Source organism: Schistocerca nitens, chromosome 2 (genome assembly GCF_023898315.1).
Source record: "Schistocerca nitens isolate TAMUIC-IGC-003100 chromosome 2, iqSchNite1.1, whole genome shotgun sequence".
NCBI classification, from domain to species: Eukaryota; Metazoa; Arthropoda; class Insecta; order Orthoptera; family Acrididae; genus Schistocerca; species Schistocerca nitens.
In genome coordinates, this window is record NC_064615.1 from 205,030,630 (window position 1) to 205,053,977 (window position 23,348).

Here is a 23,348-nt window from a genome sequence, read left to right on the forward strand (position 1 = left end):
AAGATGGTGCCGAAAAACGTCACAACTGAACAGAAGGACAATCGAAGAAACGTGTGCGGTGATATTGTTGGGAGGAATGGCAATGACCACGAATGGTTCAGTCGTGTGATCACAGGTGATGAATCCTGGATGTTTCAGTAAGATGCAGAGTGGCAAAGTGAGGAGTGGAACACTGAGACATCTCCTCGACTGAAAAAGGCTGGAATGAACAAATCAAAGATAATAACAATGCTTTTTTTTGTAATAACGGTCAACCAATTGTTTTACAAATACTTTCTTGAAATACCCAGGAAAAGGGCGAATCCTCTGATACCGGACATTCCAGACACGTGGATGCTGCATCATGATAATGCCGCACGTCACACGTACACTTCCGTCATTGAATTTTTGCCCTCAAAAAGCGTTACCGTTGTTCCAAAGTCACCCTGTTCACTGGTCTGAGTCCTTGTGACTCTTTTCTTTTCCCCAAAATTGAAAAAGTCTTAAAAGGACGTCATTTTGGGACTCTGGAGAATACAAAAGAATGTCACCGACAGGTTAACACTATGCCGTCCGGCGATACCACAGTGCTGTCGTCTGCATAGTATCACGCAGTGGCCGGCGACAGCACTTTAGTATCTTTTGCAATCTGTTGGTATTTTGTTCAGGTAACAATAAATTACACACGTCAACAAGTTTTTTTGTTTTAAAGGTACTTGTGCCCTTTCATAATGGCGGACGAGAGAGACAACAGGATTATTTACGATGAATGCGCGGACGTCTTGTCTGACGTTCCGGACGTCTTGTCTGACGTTCCGGACGACGTGGCCGGTTGGCAAGAAGACATTGGATATAAAAAAAATGAAAGTGAAGGAGAATCGTTGGAAGATAGTGAAATACGTCCAAGAAGAATTCGGCGAACGCTCCGGTTGCCAACTGAATCGGCTGAATCAGACGAAGATGGCAGTGCACAGTGGTCAGACTTTGATTTACCGAGGACCAATAAAAAATTTGAAGGATCCTCGGGTCCAAACACACAGGGTTATTACAAATGATTGAAGCGATTTCACAGCTCTTCAATAACTTTATTATTTGAGATATTTTCACAATGCTTTGCACACACATACAAAAACTCAAAAAGTTTTTTTAGGCATTCACAAATATTCGATATGTGCCCCTTTAGTGATTCGGCAGACATCAAGCCGATAATCAAGTTCATCCCACACTCGGCGCAGCATGTCCCCATCAATGAGTTCGAAAGCATCGTTGCGAGCTCGCAGTTCTGGCACGTTTCTTGGTAGAAGAGGTTTAAACACTGAATCTTTCACATAACCCCACAGAAAGAAATCGCATGGGGTTAAGTCGGGAGAGCGTGGAGGCCATGACATGAATTGCTGATCATGATCTCCACCACGACCGATCCATCGGTTTTCCAATCTCCTGTTTAAGAAATGCCGAACATCATGATGGAAGTGCGGTGGGGCACCATCCTGTTGAAAGATGAAGTCGGCGCTGTCGGTCTCCAGTTGTGGCATGAGCCAATTTTCCAGCATGTCCAGATACACGTGTCCTTAACGTTTTTTTCGCAGAAGAAAAAGGGGCCGTAAACTTTAAACCGTGAGATTGCACAAAACACGTTAACTTTTGGTGAATTGCGAATTTGCTGCACAAATGCGTGAGGATTCTCTACCGCCCAGATTCGCACATTGTGTCTGTTCACTTCACCATTAAGAAAAAATGTTGCTTCATCACTGAAAACAAGTTTCGCACTGAACGCATCCTCTTCCATGAGCTGTTGCAACCGCGCCGAAAATTCAAAGCGTTTGACTTTGTCATCGGGTGTCAGGGCTTGTAGCAACTGTAAACGGTAAGGCTTCTGCTTTAGCCTTTTCCGTAAGATTTTCCAAACCGTCGGCTGTGGTACGTTTAGCTCCCTGCTTGCTTTATTCGTCGACTTCCGCGGGCTACGCGTGAAACTTGCCCACACGCGTTCAACCGTTTCTTCGCTCACTGCAGGCCGACCCGTTGATTTCCCCTTACAGAGGCATCCAGAAGCTTTAAACTGCGCATACCATCGCCGAATGGAGTTAGCAGTTGGTGGATCTTTGTCGAACTTCGTCCTGAAGTGTCGTTGCGCTGTTATGACTGACTGATGTGAGTGCATTTCAAGCACGACATACGCTTTCTCGGCTCCTGTCGACATTTTCTCTCACTGCGCTCTCGAGCGCTCTGGCGGCAGAAACCTGAAGTGCGGCTTCAGCCGAACAAAACTTTGAGTTTTTCTACGTATCTGTAGTGTGTCGTGACCATATGTCAATGAATGGAGCTACAGTGAATTTATGAAATCGCTTGAATCATTTGTAATAGCCCTGTATTTCCCAAAGATACACAGAGCGTGGAGGATAATGTAGAATTATATATTGGGAACGATCTATTTGAATATATTAGCAACGAATGTAACAAGTACTACAGTCAAAATTGCAATAGAAGGAAACTGGATTTAAAAAAAAATGCCAAATTTGTCGACGTTACGGGACCCGAACTTAGAAAATGGTTTGGGCTTGCTATCCTAATGGGAATTTTAAAAATAAACAAGGAGCGATGGTAATTAGCCAACGAATCTGTTGATAAACACACCGATATTTCGCAAAACGATGTCCCGCAACCGATTCAGACAAATATTATCATTTTTACATTTTTCCGACAGCAACAATAAACCGGATAATGCCTAACGGCTTGGCAAAGTGCAATTCATAATTGATTATTTTTCCAAAAAGTTTAAAGAAACGTTTAATCTAAGTCAAAACATCTCAGTTGATGAAGGAATGATACCGTGGCGTGGACGATTGAATTTTAAAGTTTACAATCCGCCGAAAAATTACGAAATACGGCATACTCATTCGGATGCTGTGTGATTGGATACATTTCCTCATTCAAGATATATTTCGGAGCTGGACAATCTTTAACAAAAACAGTGATGAAACTGTTGACACCTTCTGATGGAAATTGGCATCACCTCTGCATGGATAATTATTACGACAGTGTAGAACTTGCAGAGAAGTTGCTTGAAAAGAAAATTCGAGTTTGTGGAACGATACGGCAAAATAGAGGATTTCCGGAAAATTAAACCTCAAAAAATGGTTCAAATGGCTCTGAGCACTATGGGACTTAACTTCTAAGGTCATCAGTCCACTGCCGGCTGAAGTGGCCGTGCGGTTAAAGGCGCTGCAGTCTGGAACCGCAGGACCGCTACGGTCGCAGGTTCGAATCCTGCCTCGGGCATGGATGTTTGTGATGTTCTTAGGTTAGTTAGGTTTAACTAGTTCTAAGTTCTAGGGGACTAATGACCTCGGCAGTTGAGTCCCATAGTGCTCAGAGCCATTTGAACCATTTGAGCCATCAGTCCACTAGAACTTAGAACTACTTAAACCTAACTAACCTAAGGACATCACAAACATCCATGCCCGAGGCATGATTCGAACCTGCGACCGTAGCGGTCGCGCGGTTCCAGACTGTAGCGCCTAGAACCGCTCGGCCACCCCGGCCGGCATTAAACCTCACAAAAGTCAATGTGTTTGAAGCTTGTCATCAACGGAAAGGTGACAAGCGGCCGGTGACAAGCCAAGTAATTCGAATTAGCGCTGCCGGCACCAAGCGAATAAATTTCTAAGAGGCGTGCGGAGGGCAACGTGTTAAAGGCCCTACCGGTCGAAACCTTTCAGCGCTACTACCAAGAATATGGCGACAACGACTCCCGAAGAAAATTACTTTGGCGGGGGGAATATTGCTTTTTGAAAAAAAAAAAAAACTTTGATACATAAAACATCAGTCCCATTACTTTTTTCACACCTCGTATGAGACACTTCCTTGGATAAGCGGGTTTGACGTCTGCGTGCCGGGGGAAAGTGGCTGGCTATACTTAAAGGTTGCACTTCATATCCGTTAGATAGCACAAAAAAGTATTTTGTGAATGTCTCTTAATTATCTTAACTATGCACTATGGTTTTTTTATCAAAGGATGGCCTGATAACGGTACTTTGTACTGAAACCGGCAGTCGCTAGGAAAAAGTAAAAGTGGGACTATAGACAGCAGCAAAAACTTTTTTCTGGTTATTTTAGTCGCTGTTTCAACCGACAGTATGCTGGGAATATGCAGATGTACGAGCTGCATGGTGTAACTCTCCTCGCACTCCCGAGATCGGGTCGTCCCGAGGGCTGCTGCTGCTGGGCGGCGGTGATGGAGTGCGTGCTGAGCTCGGCTGCCAGGCGGAATCAGATTGGCCTGTGGTGCACGTGACGTCATTAGGCGGGCTACCGCCGCCGTATATGGCGCCCGAATGGCCCGCTCTTTGCTCTTATTTGAGTGCGGGGCAACGTCTTTTTCTGCCGCCGGCCACTCATTACGGCTCGCCTACACTTCACTGACCGCTTTGTCTTTCTGCGAGACGGGGAGAAGCCGCTCTGTTGCCCGAGGGACAGGAGGAGAGAATAAGGTGGCGCGGAGAAAAGTGTAGGCCGTCTGATGTGCTCTCTGAACATGCGTGTGTTCGGATTTCACATGAGCTACTCGAAGACTGTGAAGGCTTTATTACGTCAGAAGGTCAGATCGTGCAGAATTCGTGCGCACGTCATTTTGAAAGTTTACAAAGTGCCGTTCTTTGCGCTACAAATATTTCCAACCAGGAATGATCAGGCAGGCGTTCGCACGGTAACTATTCCTTTTCTAAGATGATTCCTAAATTCTCACAGTTCCATGACATGGCTGTAGCCTTATTAACACGTGTACAAGTTGACGATTAATTTCAGCTGGATTAACATTATTTGCGTTCAAAAACCGCATCACAGAATGTACTTCACAGTCGGCGGTCTTAGAGATTGCCTTGCAGATTTTGAACGATCACTAAACTAACAAACGTAAACACAACACAATTCAGCTGTAACGGCGTCAGTGGAACGACAATAAGCCAGAGACGAGTGCGAATGTGCGGAACTGCGGCACTAGTCCTGCGGTGGCAGCAGAACGATTGGTAACGCCTTTCCGGACACGCCTCGTGTTCACTGAGGTGACAAATCACGGCATAGCGATGTGCACATACGCAGATGGCTGTAGTATCGCGTACAAAAGGTATAAAAGAGCAGTACACTGGTGGAGATGTCATGTGTACTCAAGCGATTCATGTGAAAAGGTTTCCGACGCGATTATGCCCGCAGACTTTGAAAGCGGAATGGTAGTTGGAGCTAGATGCAGGGGACATTCCATTTCGCAAATCATTAGGGAATTCAGTATTCCGAAATCCACAAGTCGAGAGTGTGTCGAGACTACTCTCACCACAGATAACGCGGTGGCCGACGGCCTTCACTTAACGACCGAGAGCAGCGGAGTTTGCGTGGAGTTGTCAGTGACAACAGACAAGCAGCGCTGCATGAAATAACAGCAGAAATGAACGTGGGACGTACGACGAACGTATCTCTTACAGGGTGTTTCAAAAATGACCGGTATATTTGAAACGGCAATAAAAACTAAACGAGCAGCGATAGAAATACACAGTTTGTTGCAATATGCTTGGGACAACAGTACATTTTCAGGCGGACAAACTTTCGAAATTACAGTAGTTACAATTTTCAACAACAGATGGCGCTGCAAGTGATGTGAAAGATATAGACGACAACGCAGTCTGTGGGTGCGCCATTCTGTACGTCGTCTTTCTGCTGTAAGCGTGTGCTGTTCGCAACGTGCAAGTGTGCTGTGGACAACATGGTTTATTCCTTAGAACAGAGGATTTTTCCGGTGTTGAAATTCCACCGCCTAGAACACAGTGTTGTTGCAACAAGACGAAGTGTTCAACGGAGGTTTAATGTAACCAAAGGACCGAAAAGCGATACAATAAAGGATCTGTTTGAAAAATTTCAACGGACTGGGAACGTGACGGATGAACGTGCTGGAAAGGTAGGGCGACCGCTTACGGCAACCACAGAGGGCAACGCGCAGCTAGTGCAGCAGGTGATCCAACAGCGGCCTCGGGTTTCCGTTCGCCGTGTTGCAGCTGCGGTCCAAATGACGCCAACGTCTACGTATCGTCTCATGCGCCAGAGTTTACACCTCTATCCATACAAAATTCAAACGCGGCAACCCCTCAGCGCCGCTACCATTGCTGCACGAGAGACATTCGCTAACGATATAGTACACAGGATTGATGACGGCGATATGCATGTGGGCAGCATTTGGTTTACTGACGAAGCTTATTTTTACCTGGACGGCTTCGTCAATAAACAGAACTGGAGCATATGGGGAACCGAAAAGCCCCATGTTGCAGTCCCATCGTCCCTGCATCCTCAAAAAGTACTGGTCTGGGCCGCCATATCTTCCAAAGGAATCATTGGCCCATTTTTCAGATCCGAAACGATTACTGCATCACGCTATCTGGACATTCTTCGTGAATTTGTGGCGGTACAAACTGCCTTAGACGACACTGCGAACACCTCGTGGTTTATGCAAGATGGTGCCCGGCCACATCGCACGGCCGACGTCTTTAATTTCCTGAATGAATATTTCGATGATCGTGTGATTGCTTTGGGCTATCCGAAACATACAGGAGGCGGCGTGGATTGGCCTCCCTATTCGCCAGACATGAACCCCTGTGACTTCTTTCTGTGGGGACACTTGAAAGACCAGGTGTACCGCCAGAATCCAGAAACAATTGAACAGCTGAAGCAGTACATCTCATCTGCATGTGAAGCCATTCCGCCAGACACGTTGTCAAAGGTTTCGGGTAATTTCATTCAGAGATTACGCCATATTATTGCTACGCATGGTGGATATGTGGAAAATATCGTACTATAGAGTTTCCCAGACCGCAGCGCCATCTGTTGTTGACAATTGTAACTACTGTAATTTCGAAAGTTTGTCTGCCTGAAAATGTACTGTCGTCCCAAGCATATTGTCACAAACGGTGTATTTCTATCGCTGCTCGTTTAGTTTGTATTGCCGTTTCAAATATACCGGTCATTTTTGAAACACCTTGTAGGACAGTGCGGCGAAATTTTGCGTTAATGGGTTATGGCAGCAGACAACCGACGCGAGTGCCTTTGCTAACAGCACGACATCGCCTCCAGCACCTCTCCTGGGATGAAGACCACCTTGTTTGGACCGTAGACGACAGAATTGCAGTTGATAAGAGCTGATGGTAGATATAGAATGTGGCTGATGATAGATTTAGAATGTGTCGCAGACCTCACCGAAGCCATGGCCCCAATTTGTCGACAAGGGACTGTTCAAGCTGGTGGTGGCTCCGTAATGGTGTGGGCTGTGTTTGCGTGGAATGGACTGGATCCTCTGGTCCAACTGAACCGATCACTGACAGGAAATGGTTATTTTCGGCTACTTGGAGGCCATTTTCAGCCATTCATGGATTTCGTTTACGAACAACGGTGGAATTTTTGTGGATGACAATGCGCCGTATCACCAGGCCCGAGTTGTTCGTGATTGGTTTTGAAGAATAGTCTGAACAAATCGAGCTAATGATTTGGCCACCCAGATTGCCCAACTTGAACCCCATCGAATATTTATGGGATATGATAGAGAGGTCAGTCCGTGCAAAAACTCCTCCACTGCAACACGTCCGTAATTATGGACGGCCGTGGAGGCATCATGGGCCAGTATTTCTGCAGGGGACAGCCAACGGTTTGTTTGAGTCCAAGCCACGTCGGGTTACTGCACTAGGCCGAGCAAAAGGTGGTCCAAGACGGTGATAGGAGACATCCCACGACTTCTGTCAATGTCTAGTGTATATTATAACGCACAGCAGAACGGTAGACTTTTTCCATCAAAAGGTCTAAATAATGTTTTCTCGTGGTGTCCATCATCAACGAGAGCCGCTGGTCAGCGGTGGGCTACGCGGCTGCTAATGGAGACAGGGATCGCGTTACGCCTTTGAGTGACCGTCCGTGGCTTATCAGGGCCCGCCTCTCTACTTCCCTGCTCTCAGCGCGCTCCCACGTTCCAGGCAGCTGCCGCTGGAGTGGACTGGAGTCCAGCTCGGCTCCCGCGTGCCAGGGGCGCCTAACGACTGCCCGGGACGTTAGCCGCGCACCGCAGCGCCGAACGTCACTTTACTGCCAACGTGTAGCCGCGGCCCGAAGCTAATTAAAGCCCTAAAGTGTCCCACTGGGTCACTGGTTCTTCAGCATGCTTGACCGGCCGACTCGTAAAGCCGGAGGGAATGTCAGGGGCAGTAATATCCGACGCTGGCCGGCTCTCCGTATCGACGCGCGCCTCTGCTGTTAGAGCGTTCTTGTCCGTTCCAGACACCCAAACAGTGCTGGATGCCATCCACCTTACCTTACTGCCGCCACATTCCACGTGTCGGTGTTGTGGTGGTCGTCGGAGTTGAAATCTTCCCCGCCGTCCTCAAGGATTAGCTCTTTTGGCCTGTTCAGCCTCAGATAGTTCACTCCATCTCTATAACGGACGTCCACCGTTTCTTCTGTCGGTGAGTTTATGTTGTATTGCCGCCTTACTTGTTATATCATTAGGCATACGTAGAACACGGTCTTTCCAGTTCATAGGTATTTTTCAATTATACTTGTAGTGGGTTCAACAGTTCTTGTCTAACATCGTTATTTCTTTTATGGTTCACCAATGAATATCCCGCAACAAAGCAGAGGAACTTCATCTCTGATGATTCCATTCGTAGTAGTAGATTAGATGTTAGGGTCCAACATTGGCTACCATACAGCAACAAAGATAACGCTATTACAGTGAAAGTTTAATTAATGTTTATTTCCGTAGGTTATTTTTGAAGTACGTTGTATTGCTCTACAAAAATGTGTGAATCCGGAAAATTTCAGCTCTGCATCATCTGATTTGCGAAATTTAAAATTGCACTCTAAATATTTCTTACTTGTTAAATTTTTATTTGTCCATCTATAACAGTTCTGGCTCTTATAGGTTCCAATCCTTGAAACTTCGCTTTTATTTTATCTGTTGATATTCTCATTCCGTATTTAGCGCCAGTTTGACTCAGTTTGTGTACTGAAATTTGAACCTTTTCTTCAGATTCTCGTATTATGTGATCATCAGCAAATAACATCTTAATATGTCTTTGAATAAAATCATCCATTTACGAATGATATCGTCAATGTAAACGTTAAAAAGGGTAGGAGACAATAAGCATCCTTGTGTGACTCCTGAACTGATGTCGGCAGGTGGGCAGATTATCTCCCCTCAGAGTATGGATCCTTATTTTATTATTTTTGTATAACGACTGAATTGCCGTAATCAGATGTGCTGGAACTCCCGATTCCTTAAGTGATTCCGAAAGCGTTTTCCGCTTTATCTTGTCAAACTACTTTTCACAGTCGATAAAAACACAGCAAGTTGGCAATCTAAATCCCCTTCTTTTTCTCGGTTACAAGTGCCAGAGTGAAAAGACAGAACTCATCTGCCTTTTTTAAAACTACGCTACACCTTTAACATCCGTGCTTCCGCTATTGGTACTAATCTCTTGTTTATAATTTTAGCATACAATTTATAGCAGGAATTTAGTAGACTTGTTCCTCAGTAATTTGCACATTGTGATTTGTAGCCTTTCTTAAATAGGGTATACCAAAGCTTCATTCCATTCATCTGAAGGTAAAGTCTTGTAGGTTACTGGACCGCGTCATGCTCATCTTCAGTTCCTTCTTACTCAATCGACGTATCGACCCCTCTGCTGGATGTTCTTCAGGATATTCCTTGGTATCCTGTGTTAGATAAACACTGTCAGAGACCAGTTTCTTGCTCACTTGCAGAGGGGAATTTTCCCGAGATTGTTCTGGGAAAATGGGGTTACGGGGGGAAGCTTTTTTTTTCCGGAGACTATTGGCGGACCATCGCACTGGAAAGATGCTGAATCAGACACAGAAAGGAAGGGGGCATTATTACTAAAAACTGTTAGTTAGTTACATGTTCCATAGATCATTTGAACGGTTATTTTATCGAAATGATGTGGATCTAGTCAGTTTACAGTATGTGCATACATCTGAACATTAATGAACACCATATCATTTTGTTTCCACTCGTGCATCTGCACTTAAAAACAAGTTTTTTCTGTCAGTTTGTAAGTAGAAATTCGTCAGCCGACTAGGAGTAGTTGTCAAGGAAAAATAATTTTAAATTGGCTTTAAAACTTGCTTCGCCAGCTATCAGTCATTTTGTGTTATTGGGCAAACGATCAAAAATCTTTATTGCTGCATATTGAACTCCTTTCTGAGCCACTAAGAGCTTTAAAAATGGGCAATGAAGGTCTTTTTCCCTCTAGTGTTGCAGGTATAAACATAACTGTTCTTCTAAAATTGTGATGGTGTATTTATGACGAATTTTACTGGCGAAAATATGTCTTGTGACGGCGCAATTAAAATGTCCATCTCCTTGAAGAGGGGCTTACATGACGCCCGTGGCTGAATCCACTATTATCCTTGCTCCTCGTTTTGTGCAGTCAGTACTTCCTTTCTGAGTGAAGAGTTACCCCAGAAAATTATTCCGTATAACATTATTGAGTGTAAGTACGCAAAATATGTCAAGAGGTCAATACATTGGTTTCCAAGATTAGCAATTATATGAAGATCAAAAGTAGCTGAAATTAATTGTTTGAGAAGCTCAGTAATATGCTTCTTCCAGTTCAAGTTTTCATCAATATGCATACCCAAAAATTTGGCGCATTCTACACTATTTACTGACTCCTGCTCCTGTGCTACATTAATTGTTGGAATGTGTTTCTTGTACAGAACTGAATGTAGTATGTCTCTTTTTTTCTTTTTTTTTCAAAATTTGGGGAGAGTTCATTCCCAGAGAACCACTTAATAATTCTTTGGAAAATATCATTCACCAATTCTTCTGTTGGTTTCTCTCTAATGGGGTTTATTACAACACTAACTATAGTCTTCAAAAAATACGACTTTCACTTGTTGAATGTTAAGTGAAAGGTCATCCACATACATAAGGAAGCGAAGTGAACCCAAAATCCAACCCCGTGGGACTCCCTTTGTCATTTTACCCAAGTCTCTCAAATTTTCTCTTGTTCCGACGTTGTCTGAATCATTCAGCTCAACCTTTTGCATTCTGTTTGTCAAGTACGATTCAAACTAGCTATGTGTAAAGTCATCAATTCCATAGAATTTGAGCTTTTCTAAGACAGTACTATGATCTACACAATCGAAGGTCCTGGAGAGATTACAAAAAATTCAACAGGCGATATATTATGATTTAAGGCTTATACTGTTTGATTAGTGAATGTAAAAATAGCATTTTCCGTGGAGTAACCTTTCCGGAATCCAAACTGTGACATGCTAAGTATTTATTGCCGCGGAGGAGACTTCCTAGTAGTTGTGGTATTCCTCGGATTCGGTGGCTGGATATTTACTTCTTTGATAGCTGGATGCCATGAAACTAGAAGCTTATAGGAGTCATCTCTATTAAAATTACTTTCGCTCTTAGAAATCTTAACCGTTCCTCGGACTTTTCCTTCTGCGAGTGCTGCACTCGTACCTTCTTGAAATAAATATCATGGTCTCAGTTCTCCTGATGTTCCGCTGCCGCAGTTTTCACACTTTCTTCTGTTTGCGTGTGGTGGTCGTGATTTTTAGTGCGATGTTTTAGTGTCCCAGTTTCGCCTATGTGTTTTGGTCGTCAGCTCGCTCGTTTGTCTTTGCAGCAGTGAAGAAAGGAGCATCAGAAGCGTCCGCATCAAGATGATGACACTATGGCCCGAGAAGTCGGAATTCGCCTACCCAATAAAATATCGCAGCGATTAAGGCTAGTTAGATAAACATCAGAATCGTCGCAATCCCCCCCTCCCCTTCCCCAGATATGCTCAACAATGGTCACGTCTGGGGAATTTGTTGGACAGTGGAAGTCCTTAAACTCAGAAGAGTGTTCCTGGAGCCACTCTGTAGCCATTCTGGACGTGTGGGGTGTCGCATTGTCCTGCTGGAATTGCCCAAGCCCGTCGAAATGCACAATGGACATGATTGGATGCGGGTGATCAGACACGATGCTTTGTTCGTGTCACCTGTCAGAGTCGTATCTAGACGTACCAGGGGTCCCATATCATTCCAACAGTCCCCTGCTGACGTGCAGTGTCCATGGATTCATGATGTCTCCATATTCGCTAGGTACAATTTGAAACGAGACTGGTCCGACCAGGCAACAAGTTTCCAGTCATAAACAGTCCAATTTCGGTGTTGACGGGCCCAGGCGAGGCGTAAAGCTTTGTGTCCTGCCGGCCGGGATGGCCGAGCGGTTCTAGGCGCTACAGTCGGGAACCGCGAGACCGTTACGGTCGGACGTTCGAATCCTGCCTCGGGCATGGATGTGTGTGATGTCCTTAGGTTAGTTAGGTTTAAGTAGTTCTCAGTTCTAGGGGACTGATGACCTCAGAAGTCCCATAGTGGTCAGAGCCATTTTGAGCCAGTAGTCAAGGGTACACGAGTGGGCCTTCGGCTGCGAAAGCCCATATCGATAATGTTTCGTTGAATGGTTCGCCCGCTGATTCTTGTTGGAGGGCCAGCATTGAAATCTGCAGCAATTTGTGGAAGGGTAGCACTTCTGTCACGTTGAACAATTCTCTTCAGTCGTCGTTGGACCTGTTCTTGCAGGATCTTTTCCCGGCCGTAGCGATAATTGTTGAGTGGGAAAATCCCCACTTCATCGCTACCTCGGAGATGCTGTGTCCCATCGCTCTTGCGTCGACCTAACACCACGTTCAAACCCACTTAAATCTTGATAACCTGCCATTGTAGTAGCATCTCTGTACCTGAATACGCAAGCCTATACCAGTCTCTCTGGCGCTCCAGTGTGTTTCAAAGTAGTGCGAAGTTTGCCAACTTGCTTTGAACGCTCAGAAATATAAAACTGTGCACTTCTCGTCTCTTGTTCTTATTCGGAAGACTCTCCCAAGAAATGGGAACGTGTTCTGTCCCATATGTTCTCAATAACATGGATGTGGCGAGGAGCAGGTTGTTCAGACTCGATACAATGGTGCATCGCCTGCTGCTCCTCGCCCGGAATGCACCTGCAAGCCATTCTCCGCCGCCATTCCGAGAAACCTCGGGCGCTTTTCATTTAAATGCGTGCGAGCGTGTGCTATGCTCATTTGTTCAACGAAACACCGGGGAAGAGAAGGGACTATTTGCCCCGAGCCGATTAGCATGCAGGCAACGGCGTGGCGGCGTTTTCAGGGCGGGCGGCCGCAGGCGTTTGTCTCGCCGTGCTCTGCCCAGAGTTTGCCGTGTAAGGCGCGCTCCCGTACCCCCTTATCGCGCTTCCAAGTACAGTCGGAATGCACACTGCGGCAGTCCGTCATTCCGCACGGAATAACTACTCCCCGACGCTTTTTGCTTTGCTTCCTGGTGCTGCGTACTATTCCGCCCGAAAGGCCGCGAGGTGTCTGCTGGAGACGAAATTTACGTGACAGCCAAGAAGTCTTGCTGCATCCAAGTGGGTGTTAGTTCGTTGGTGGCTTCTCACTTAGTGTTTTAACGAAAATCGCAGCTGGTAACTGAGAAGAAAATTGCACTCGATGTATGGCCCCAGATAATGAGCGACTGCCTACCAGTTAGTAAAAGATGGTTCGTTACAGCTTCCTGCTTGATCTTCAAGACCACTGACATGGCAGTGCTTATCTAAACACTCCATAAGGCACAAGGGACCGATGACCTAGCAGTCTGGTTCCCCCCCCCCCCCCACCGCCCCCCTCCTTCTTCTTTAAAGCAACCAGCCAACAATATGTGTGAAATCTTATGGGACTTAACTGCTAAGGTCGTCAGTTCCTAAGCTTACACACACTTCAATTATCCTAAGGACAAACACACACACACACCCCCATGCCCGAGGGAGGACTCGAACCTCCGCCGGGACCAGCCGCACAGTCTATGACTGCAGCGCCTGAGACCGCGCGGCTAATCCTGAGCGGTCAACCAGCCAACACTCCATACTTGTACTGATGCAGACACCAGACAGGAACGGCAAGAAAAGATGGAGCTCTGGAAACAGTCAGTTCGATACGCGGCGTTTATTTGCCTCGGATTATTTGTAGCACACAGTGGGCGGGAAAGCGTGACACTGTGTTGCAAGGATATAAAAAGTGAGCCGTTAATTTTGTGAGGAAACTGTTTGCCTTTTATAGAGTCTATTTTGTGAGGAAACTGTTTGCCTTTTATAGAGTCTCAGAATGTTTAATTATACTAACACGCATGAAATTATGTTAAAATTTTGTGTGCCATGTCCATGCCTATTTATGTGCAACATTTGATGTGTTCTTATATCAAGGACAGAACAAAGCCGGCCAGTGTGGCCGAGCGGATCTAGGCGCTACAGTGTGGAACTGCGCGACCGCTACGGTGGCAGGTTCGAATCCTGCCTCGGGCATGGATGTGTGTGATGTCCTTAGGTTAGTTAGGTTTAAGTAGTTCTAAGTTTAGGGGACTGATGACCTCAGAAATTAAGTCCCATAGTGCTCAGAGCCATTGGAACCCATTCTAACGTAAAAACTACTTCTGCACTGCAATCTGAAAGGCAACAGCAAGCGAAAATCATATGTCACTAGGTAAAATATGTTGGTGGCTGCTTCTTGAGGAGAATATCGCTAATGTGTGCCCAGGTATGCCCTTTGGACACTTCCGTCCTCTCATTTAAAACGACGACGCACTCCTCCTTCGAAGCACAATAAATCTCTACCTCCTCTAAATTTGATAGCAACCACCTTTTTTCTTCAACGTTCAACACCCTCATGTTTCTGTTACATTCCTCAACGAACGCTATTCATTCTTAAGATGCTTTGCTACAGCTGACAAGCCGTTCTCTCTGTTGTTATACCCTTTAAATCTAACTTTAAAATCCCGTCCCGTCTGCCCCACATATCTCGCTTCACAATCCTGACATTTTACTTCATGCACTCCCGATTTCCTCATCCAGTTCCTCAACATTGCTTGAATAACAGTTGTATGATGGCTTCACATCAGTTATCCTAAGACGTGTTTAGTTTTAAGCGTCTTGAGCATGCGGATAGAAAATATTCGTCCTGTTCTTCGCTTAATTTCTTTGAAAATATCAGAAAGCAGATATTGTTTTGGCTCATTCCTTTCGAATGAGTCACTATGATGTGGGGGAGGGGGAGAAGGGGGGGGGGGTGCAATTCCATTTAGAAACCAGATCACCAACGATAAGCTAATATGGCATAGGAATTAACAGATTAAAGCAGGGTGTGGCGCCACGATCACTGATGTCCCTGGCCAGTGCTCTATTAGTGAATCCTACACAACAGATATTCCGTTCTAAAACAAATGTTGCATAAATGGTTTAATTCCATGCAGGAACTCCTTTTGTACGCTGATAGGATTTCGATATCATATTACGAAACAGAAATGGAGCTGAATACCTTTTTTTTTTTAATTAAATTTATCCATTGTAAATATTCAGCAAAGCGGTTGTATACAGAGTGTCCCAAGCGGAATGGTCAGTATTCAGGGAGATGAAAGAAACGAACGTTCGAACAAAAAAGTTCAGTAAACATGGGCTCTAACATTACCTTGTGAGCTATGATCACTACATCTTCGGTAGTGTGAAAGAAATCTCTTCTGTTGCAAGCTCTTTGCTTTCCCTATTTTGGGAGGTAGTTATATGGACCAGAAAAAGAAGAAAAATCCAGATAACGTTGGTTCTTAAGTGCACACCTTAAGAGTTACGAGCACTTTGCTCATCTTCGCTACTGTGAAAGACATCTCTTCTATTGAACAAGTGTTAATAGCTCTTAAGGTACACATTTTTTACCCCATGGTTACTAAGCCTTTCCTGTCACATCCCCGAATCCTGATCATTCCTCCTGAACATTCCCGTATTATAAATTGGGCAAATACAAGTATGTTCATTTGGGATATTGTCACTGTCCCCCCTCCCATGAACCATGAACCTTGCCGTTGGTGGGGAGGCTTGCGTGCCTCAACGATACAGATAGCCGTACCGTAGGTGCAACCACAACGGAGGGGTATCTGTTGAGAGGACAGACAAACGTGTGGTTCCTGGAGAGGGGCAGCAGCCTTTTCAGTAGTTGCAGGGGCAACAGTCTGGATGATTGACTGATCTGGCCCTGTAACACTAACAAAAACGGCCTTGCTGTTTTGGTACTGCGAACGGCTGAAAGCAAGGGGAAACTACAGCCGTAATTTTTCCCGAGGGCATGCAGCTTTACCGTATGATTAGAAGTATAGAGGATATAAAATGTAGACTGGCAATAGCAAGGAAAGCGTTTCTGAAGTAGAGGAATTTGTTAACATCGAGTATAGATTTAAATGTCAGGAAGTCGTTTCTCAAAGTATTTGTATGGAGTGTAGCCATGTATGGAAGTGAAACATGGACAATAAATAGTTTGGACAAGAAGAGAATAGAAGCTTTCGAAATGTGATGCTACAGAAGAATGCTGAAGATTAGATGGGTAGATCACATAACTAATGAGGAGGTATTGGCTGGTTCAAATGGCTCTGAGCACTATGGGACTCAACTGCTGTGGTCATAAGTCCTCTAGAACTTAGAACTACTTAAACCTAACTAACCTAAGGACAGCACACAACACCCAGCCATCACGAGGCAGAGAAAATCCCTGACCCCGCCGGGAATCGAGGAGGTATTTAATCGAATTGGGGAGAAGAGGAGTTTTTGGCAGAACTTGACAAGAAGAAGGGACCGGTTGGTAGGACATGTTCTAAGGCATCAAGGGATCACGAATTTAGCAATGGAGGGCAGCGAGGAGGGTAAAAATTGTATAGCGAGACCAAGAGACGAATACACTAAGCAGATTCAGAAGGATGTAGGTTGCAGTAGGTACTGGGAGATGATGAAGCTTGCACAGGATAGAGTAGCATGGAGAGCTGCATCAAACCAGTCTCAGGACTGAAGAACACAACAACAACACAGCAGTTTCTATCAAGTACAATTTTTAACCCGCTAAGCACAAGATAAAGTTGATGCGCTATGCAGAGGAGGAAGATAGTGGCCGTCTTGTAAGCGATTTTCTTTTATTTATTTATTTGTTCATTTATTTAGTCTCAGGTCAAGCAAGGGGTATAATGACCCGTTGCTACTTTTTACTGTCATCATCATATAATCTGAATACGTTGCATAGTACCTCGCCCAAGTACCCGCAATGAGAACTCCACTCTCTGCCTCTCCGGTGGTACTTGTTTCAGTATAAATTGCAGACTGCGGCAGACATTAAGGAGGTTTCCCATTATTCCTGTTGCAGGCTCTGAAGCGCGGACAGGAGGAGAGCGACCTTGAGCGCATCCAGGACCTGTTCCCCAACGACTGCCTGCGTCTGTACGACAAGGATGCCCTCACCATGGTAAGTGCCGACACCATACGGAAGCGTCAGTAACGCCTTTTGCCTTCATTGGTAACGCAGTTCTTTACCTGTAATTACTTACGAACTAAGCCAGCTAAGCAAGACCCTTACTCAGGAATTGAGCTTTCGAGGCAGATGTCGGATTCCACCATTGTCTTCTCAAAAAGATTCGAGTGCTGAATAAGGAGGACCGGTGCGAGTGTAAAAAATCTTTAGTCAAAGAGACGATCGGTTTCGCCAACTATATTTGCATCATCATGTGTATTTGTAAACAGATGTATAAAAGGAACTCAACAGAATTTTTGCAGTGTCAGGTCATGCAAAAGAAAACGGTTAGATATGTGTCTACTTACAGACAGTACATGAAAAAGACTTGTTTAAAACCTGTCTAGAAGCACATCAACCCAACATTCTCATCAAATTGTAAGGAAGGTTCCAGTATCACTGCTTAAAACATTTATCGATTATTACGACAGCTGAAACTTCTTGGATGATTAAAATTGTGTGCCGGACCGAGACTCGAACTCGGGACCTTTGCCTTTCGCGGGCAAGTGCTCTACCAACTGAGCTACCCAAGCACGACTCACGCCCCGTCCACACAGCTTACTTCCGCCAGTACCTCGTCTCCTACCTTCCAAACTTAACAGAAGCTCTCCTGCCAACCATGCAGGACTAGCACTCCTGGAAGAAAGGGTATTGCGGAGACATGGCTTAGCCACAGCCTGGGAGATGTTTCAAGAATGAGATTTTCAATTCTGCAGAGGAGTGTGCGCTGATATAAAACTTGCTGGCGGAAGTAAAGCTGTCAGGACGGGGCGTGAGTCGTGCTTGGGTAGCTCAGTTGGTAGAGAACTTGCCCGCAAAATGCAAAGGTCCCGAGTTCGAGTCTAGGTCCGGCACACAGCTTTAATCTGCCAGGAAGTTTCATATCAGCGCACACTACGCTACATAGTGAAAATTTCATTCTGATTACGACAGCTGTTGCGAAATATATCGATTTTCAAGTACGTCCACGTTGTCCTGACGTATGTATAACATCTGTTGTGACTGTATCTGGTGACTGTTCCCGTTAGAATACACTCGAAATTTTAAAATATCGATTTCAAGTCGATTTTGTACTGTTTTATACAGTGTGGCGTAATATTTTGATACGAATTCTAAATATTTACAATAATTATTTGACAGTTCACACCATAGATGTTTTATATTTACATAGTAACAGACTATGTTACTATGTAAATATAAAACATCTATGGCTGAACTGTAAAAAAATTACAGGAAATATGTACCATAACGTATCAAAATATTACGCCACACTGTGTAAAGCAGTACAAAATCGACGTGAAATGGATATTTTAGAATTTAACGTGAAATATAACGAGAATAGTCACCAGATACAATCACACCAGATGTTTTGTATAAGCCAAGACAACGTGGACATATCACACGACACGTCTTGTGTAAGCCAGGACAACGTAGTCGTATTTCGAAACGGAAATATTCCGGAACAGCTTTCGTAATAATCAAAATGGTTCAAATGGCTCTGAGCACTATGGGACTTAACATCTGAGGTCATAAGTCCCACAGAACTTAGAACTAATTAAACCTAACTAACCTAAGGACATCACACACATCCATGTTCGAGGCAGGATTCGAACCTGCGACCGTAGCGGTCGCGCGGTTCCAGACTGCAGCGCCTAGAACCGTAATAATCAGTAAATGTTTTGAGCAGTGATACTGGAACCTTACTTACAAAGTTCTCTCTAGACATGAATCTCACTGCAGGCTCAGTCATCAAGAAACTAATTCTCGTGAAGGTATTTAAAATTTCTAACTCGCAAATGTGCGAACTTCCATAAATAGAAATAGGGGCTAAGGTCATCCCGAAACCTAACAAAGAACCCAGTAAACAACTCTAAAGCAGGACGGATATTAAATTAATAATTTATAAACATATTCGCAAAAGATCAGTCGTTTCTCTATCACAGTTTAATTCTCATCGGCAGACCCGATCTTTCGTGCGTCGTTCCTCTACTCGTAACGTCCGATTTATATTTCCGTACAGGGCAGACATTTTAAGTCGCAGGCCCGGGATCATCCGATAAATACGAAATTGCAGTGCCTTGGTCAAGCATGCATGTTCGAAGGAACATTGAACCGTACTTCTTCACTACGCGGGTTGCGCAGTTTAGAGTTAGTTGGCCGATAACGTGCCTGCGATTAACAAATAAAATGTCTCCCCTGTACGGGAATAACATTAATAGGATGTACGAGTATGGGCGTGACACATGGACGACGACGTATAGAAGTCTGGGTCTAGCCGCGAGTCGTGCACGGATAGTCGAACGGTTAAGGCGACCACACGCGTAAAGCGAAAAATGTGGTTTCGAGTCCCGATCCGGAACAAACTTTGATTGTCGTCATTCCATTATACAGATGGAGGCGATTCATATTCGTACCTGCGAATACGTTTCGTCTCGGTACTTCAGTCGGATGCAGGTGACCGTCAGGCTATTCGTGCTAATCCCATGTGCAGGTGCTTATACAAATGAAATGGTACAATTTACATCTACATTAATACTCCGAAAGTCACCCAACGATGTGTGGCGGAAGGCACTGTACGTGCCACTGTGATTACCTCCCTTCCCTGTTCCAGTCGCGTATAGTTCGCGGGAAGAACAACTGCCGGAAAGCCTCCTTGCGCACTCGAATCTCTCTAATTTTACATTTGTGATCTCCTCGGGAGGTATAAGTAGGGGGGTGCAATATATTCGATACCTCATCCAGAAACGCACCCTCTCGAAACCAGGACAGCAAGCTACGCCGCGATGCAGAGCGCCTCTCTTCCAGAGTCTGCCACTTGAGTTTGCTAAACATCTCCGTAACGCTATCACGCTTACCAAATAACCCTGTGACGAAACGCACCGCTCTTCTTTGGATCTTCTCTATCTCCTCCGTCAACCCGACCTGGTACGGATCCCACACTGACGAGCAATACTCAAGTATAGGTCGAACGAGTGTTTTGTAAGCCACCTCCTTTGTTGATGGACCACATTTTGTAAGACTCTCCCAGTGAATCTCAACCTGGCACCCGCCTTACCAACAATTAATTTTATATGATCGTTCCACTTCAAATCGTTCCGTACGCATACACCCAGATATTTTACAGAAGTAACTGCTACCAGTGTTTGTTCTGCTATCATATAATCATACAATAAAGGATCCTTCTTTTTATGTATTCGCAATACATTGCATTTGTCTATGTTAAGGGTCAGTTGCCACTCCCTGCAAGTGCCTATCAGCTGCAGATCTTCCTGCATTTCGCTGCAATTTTCTAATGCTGCAACTTCTCTGCATGTTGTGTCGGCAGACTTGCACACTAATTGAAAGAGGCGGCCAAGATGCACGCGCTAACTCACGAAGGATGGAGTGAGGTCTGAAACAGGAGACTTAATGAATGCTATAAAGAAAATACGTAACTTCTGGACTACTTAACTTTTAATCCTTCCTTTGTATACATCGTTCTTGATGAGACATCTGGAGATTGTGGCGATACAAGTGCGACTCTTTAGATACAAGCTATCTAAGGCTAATGGCGCCTTGCTAGGTCGTAGACTTGGACTTAGCTGAAGGCTATTCTAACTGTCTCTCGGCAAATGAGAGAAAAGGCTTCGTCCGTATAGTCGCTAGCAACGTCGTCGTACAACTGGGGCGAGTTCTCGTACGTCTCTCGAGACCTGCCGTGTGGTGGCGCTCGGTCTACGATCACACAGTGGCGACACGCGGGTCCGACATGTACTAATGGACCGCGGCCGATTTAAGCTACCACCTAGCAAGTGTGGTGTCTGGCAGTGACACCACACTGCATACTACAGCATCATCCGCGAAAAGCCGCATTAAACTTCCGACACTATCTACTAGGTCATTTATATATATTGTGAAAAGCAATGGTCCCATAACACTCGCCTGTGGCACGCCAGAGGTTACTTTAACGTTTGTAGACGTCTCTCCATTGAGAACAACATGCTGTTTTCTGTTTGCTAAAAACTCTTCAATCCAGCCCACAGCTGGTCTGGTATTCCATAGGTTCTTACTTTATCAGGCGACAGTGCGGAACTGTATCGAACGCCTTCCGGAAGTCAAGGAAAATAGCATCTACCTGGGAGCCTGTATCTGATATTTTCTGGGTCTCATGAAAAAACAATTTCAGTGACTAGTCTCATACAGATATGATTTTATGTATATAGACTGAATCGGTAAGTGAAAATATACAAGACTGGCAAACGAACCCGGGTCTCCTGCGTAGTACTAGGCAGGTATATTGTGGGGTTTGCTGTGGGAGTGAGTTGACGCCAGGAAGTACGCGATGTTGGCGACGAGGTGACATATTTGTGGAGACACGCCGTGGTGCCGGGTCTGACACAGGCGCCTCCCTCAGCATGACGCCCACGCTTCCATTGAGCGCCCCTCGCCGGCCACGTCCGCCGCGGCAGGGTGCGGCGCCGCCTCCGATAGAGAGATCCAGCGTCGCGGTGGGTGGGCCCAGACACAAGAGAGCTCTTCCTTGTTCTTGCGAGCGCCGCGCGCCCCGGGAACTGGCGCCAGTGGGCGCGCAAGAAACCCGCGGCGTGGCGACGGCGAAGCAAGAATGCCGCCACAGAGCGCTCGCTGCCTGTAGTTCTGCACCTCGGCCGCTACGTGCGAATGGGCGCCGGCGGGCGTTGACGCACCGTCGATCAATCGGTCGTTAGCGGCGTTGCTGTCTGGCCCGCCCGAGTTCATCGTCCGCTGCGATGCGATTTGTTTGTTGGGCTGTGCGCAAACGAGACAGAGGCTCGCTCAGTTTTGTTGCCGTGACAGCTGCTGCAGCGCTGTGATAAGCTGCTGTCGAAGTAAAGTCTTGTGGGAGTGAAACGCTGTTAAAGCCCCGGGGAAAAATGTTGTTAGTTCCACAAGGCTCCATGTTAGCTCCACGACTATTTTTGATAGCGTGCACGTGCAAGCGCGTGTGTGCATGCGCGCGCGTGCTATCACCTCAGCCATTTGACATCTAGAGTAAGGCCGCCTCCTGACTCTCGATGGATTACAGCCCACATGCACTTCTCCTATTACGTCTTCTTCAGTCTGTTCCTGATCCATCTGCTTGTGAATGCTAGCTGTCCTGGTAATTCCCAACGCGCAGATTTCCATTATTCGTCGAGTAAAGCCCAGTTTTTGTAAGGGTTTCACATTAAAAGTCCACGCCAGACTGTCGGAAGTCAAAGCTGATAAAATGCGCTACAAACTTTCCATTTTAGTCACATTGGGAACCTAATTTTGAAAACTGTAGTTGCCCATTTTTACTTTATCTCTCTCTCTCTCTCTCTCTCTCTCTCTCTCTCTCTCTCTCTCTCTCACACACACACACACACACACACACACACACACACAAAAGCGCGGCCGGTAATGCAGAATACATTTATACGTTACTGGGGGTCTTATTAGCTGATTCGAATCTCGACTTTCTTTCTCTGTCTCCTGGTCTCCTTTTATCTGCCCAGCCACTGTTCCGTTGTCATCGCCATGTACGATTTCGAACATGTTGATAAGGCATGTTGTAAGACGATCAAGTGAAAGTGTCCTCATGAGAACCAGTTTTTGCGTCACTCAAAAGATCATTATTTATCTGCTACATTTTTTCCGACAGTTACAAATGGTTCAAACGGCTCTGAGCACTATGGGACTTAACATCTGAGGTCATCAGTCCCCTAGACTTACAACTACTTAAACCTAACTGACCTAAGGACATCACACACATCCATGCCCGAGGCAGGATTCGAACCTGCGACCGTAGCAGTCGCGCGTTCCGACAGTTACCGCACCGTCGTCAAGTGCAATGGTATTCCACCTCATATGCTCCAACAAATCGCTACGTTGATAGACAGCATACAAAGATGATAACAATAAAGACGATGATGATAACTGTGTAGCCTCTAAACGATTACAGCCGGCCGCTGT

General features: G+C 45.5%; 1 protein-coding gene across 4 annotated transcripts in view; it reads left to right on the top strand.

Annotated features, from left to right (window-relative positions):
• The window catches only part of LOC126235908 (uncharacterized), a 634,203-nt gene that overhangs the window by 546,438 nt on the left and 64,417 nt on the right, over positions 1–23,348 (top strand). For all 4 annotated transcript variants that reach the window (XM_049944857.1, XM_049944858.1, XM_049944855.1 and 1 more), the window contains exon 3: positions 17,253–17,351. In XM_049944857.1, the coding sequence (XP_049800814.1) occupies positions 17,253–17,351 (99 nt within the window). The remainder of the gene's footprint in view (positions 1–17,252; positions 17,352–23,348) is intronic.